Below are 2,784 nucleotides of genomic sequence, written 5' to 3'. Positions count from 1 at the left end.
GAAAACAGCTTTATTCTGTAGCAATTCAAGAGCTACCAGCTTTTATAGCTTCGCAAAAAAATTAATCAGCACAGAAATGTTTGTCATGGTACCTCCAAGAATTTAAAACTACTTTCACCCCTGGGTAGAAAGTGTGAAACTGAAATAAAATACAACAAAAATACAATTACAACATGTACTATTTTTGATACAGAAAAATGTAGTGAAAGAACGAAACATAAGTAGATAATAAACAGTATACATGATAATAATGAACAGTATAGACGATACCAGGAAATACGAAGGACGGAGGCAGATGCAGGTGGATTACAGTCAGTCATCAGCACCATGTAAACATCCATCCATTTCCTTCTTCCTTTACTGTCACCGGTCTGGCTATTCACAAAATGACCTGTTGGGGGTGCTAAAGGTACACTTTCAACAACACTAACAGCACAGTTACCATCTACACTGTAAACATTTGAAGGTGGTTTAACTTGAAAGAAAGACTTCTTGTTAATTTAATAAGAAAACTGTTTTGGTTTTAACTCAGAAATTGAGGTTCATGAAGTAGATTTAACAACAAGAGACAAGATGTCTAAGCATTGTTTTGTTTTTTAAGTTCATTAATCATGAATTGTGAAATTTAACTGCTGTAATATAAACCAACTAATTATTTCACAAGAAAAAACTTCCCACACCTCGTTAAAGAGCCACATTTCTCTATTATATTTACTCACAATACCAAGTTACAGAAACTAATTTTACTTTAGAATAATTCTTGTTTCAAATTGCATGAATAAAACTTCTGATCTAATAATGACTTTTATTAAACAGCACAATAAAATTCTGCCCAGAAACATTTAGTCTGAACAGAATATTATCCTCAAGCTTTGAAATAAACATTTACCTTAATAACACATGAAAGTCAGATCGATGTAACTCTTCAATCTGACTCGCGGTGCAACACACGATATGAAAACATGCCGCTAAGCACCCTGGGAAATTATTCCCACTCCTGTCCTTTTCTTCTTTCAGTTTTTTTAAGTGCTAACCTAAAAACTAATTTATTCAGCTCTTGGAGGTTTGACCAAATTAATAAAATGTTAACACAACTTACTGCAATAAATTTATCTTTCACACATTTAGGTTCAAAATCTAAAACTCGCTAAATTTATGTGACTTAAGAGTAGAAGATAATCGACACAACTAAATGTTTTACAATGCACACATATAACGTTCGCCAAATTCAAGTAAATCCTGAATTTTGATGATCTAAAGTTAAATGTTAATTAATTAAATGTTTTCATTTAACAGGGTTAATGGTGGGACAGTGACGGTGTATCTGGGTCGTCAGAGTCAGCAGGGATCCAACCCAAACGAAGTCTCTCGGACGGCAGCACAGATAACTTCTCATCCCAACTATGATGTTCAATCTTCCAACAATGACATTGCCCTGCTGAGGCTCTCTGCACCAGTGACTTTCACCAGTTATATCTCCCCCGTCTGCCTAGCCGCCGCAGGCAGCATCTTCTCCAGCGGGGTTAACTCCTGGATCACTGGCTGGGGCAACATTGGGCGTGGAGGTGGGGAGTAAACCAACAATACACATGGAAAGGAAGAGATAAACCAGGTTTTAACACTTACAGATGTATTCATTATGTCCTCAGTCCCTCTTCCGTCTCCTCAAAACCTGATGGAGGTGGAGGTGCCAGTTGTGGGGAACACGCAGTGCAAGTCTAGCTATGGGGACAGCGCCATTACTGACAACATGATATGTGCCGGGTTACTAGAGGGAGGGAAGGACTCCTGTCAGGTGATCATCTGTTCACATCAGGTTGTTATTGTCTGCAGATAGTAGTTCTCTTCTCATCTGGGAAAATGTTCTGATCTTCCAGGGGGATTCAGGCGGCCCGATGGTGAGCAAGCAGGGGGACCGCTGGATTCAATCAGGAATTGTAAGTTTTGGAGAAGGATGTGCTCAGCCAAATTTACCAGGAGTCTACACCAGAGTGTCCCAGTATGAGAGCTGGATCAACAGCCTTATCAACACCAACCAGCCGGGCTTCATCACCTTCACGTCCAATGGGATGGACGGTCATCTCAGCGTTTCCAGTACAACCTCCAACCCTACAATTCATCCACCAACCACAACAACGACTCTGACAACTCCCACCTTCACCCCATTAATAAACATATCTGAAGGTACTGCAAACAAAGAAGACTATTTGATAGTAACACACAATCAGTGTTGCATTGCTGAATATTTTGAATCAATTTCTACATTTGGACCTCAGATCTCGCTCTCTGGATTATCCTGTTTTGTATTTATCTGACAAAGCTCAGAAAAGATTTACCATTCAGGATTTAATCTCATCTTTTCTCAGTTTGTGGTCAACCTTCACTCAACACCAGGATTGTTGGAGGACAGGCAGCTCCTGCAGGCAGCTGGCCCTGGCAGGTCAGTCTGCACCTCTCCTCCAGCCACTTCTGTGGAGGATCTGTGATCAACAACCAGTGGGTGCTGACTGCGGCTCACTGTGTCCCAGGGTAAGAAACAAGACCAGCAAAAATACCTCAGCTGAAAGCCAGATATAACTGATCAGTTGGAAAAGAAGTGGTGAAGCAGGAGCTTCAGATGTTTTTTATTTTTACTCAAAATAAAATTAAGATACACAAAAATACCTCTATTCAATGATTATAAACACACTATCAGCAATAAGGATTTCATAAAAACTGTAATTAAAATAAAGTACCCTATATTCTAAAAGTCATTACTTAATAAAGCAGAAGTTAAAGTTAAAA

At 39.2% G+C, this 2,784-nt stretch overlaps 1 protein-coding gene and 1 long non-coding RNA gene across 2 annotated transcripts in view; one reads left to right on the top strand and one right to left on the bottom strand.

The window, feature by feature from the left end:
- The window catches only part of LOC103155919 (transmembrane protease serine 9-like), a 15,508-nt gene that overhangs the window by 4,483 nt on the left and 8,241 nt on the right, over window positions 1-2,784 (top strand). Inside the window, exons 4-5 of the mRNA XM_016663912.1 lie at window positions 1,297-1,559; window positions 2,367-2,372. Of these exons, the coding sequence (XP_016519398.1) occupies window positions 1,297-1,559; window positions 2,367-2,372 (269 nt within the window). The remainder of the gene's footprint in view (window positions 1-1,296; window positions 1,560-2,366; window positions 2,373-2,784) is intronic.
- Window positions 1-2,784, bottom strand: part of LOC107833797 (uncharacterized) — an 18,988-nt gene that overhangs the window by 10,269 nt on the left and 5,935 nt on the right. The gene's annotated exons all lie outside the window — the stretch shown is intronic.

This window comes from Poecilia formosa, unplaced genomic scaffold (genome assembly GCF_000485575.1).
Source record: "Poecilia formosa unplaced genomic scaffold, Poecilia_formosa-5.1.2 Scaffold455, whole genome shotgun sequence".
Taxonomy (NCBI): Eukaryota; Metazoa; Chordata; class Actinopteri; order Cyprinodontiformes; family Poeciliidae; genus Poecilia; species Poecilia formosa.
Note: the sequence above shows the minus strand (reverse complement) of the source record. Positions and strands in the feature narration are given on the sequence as shown.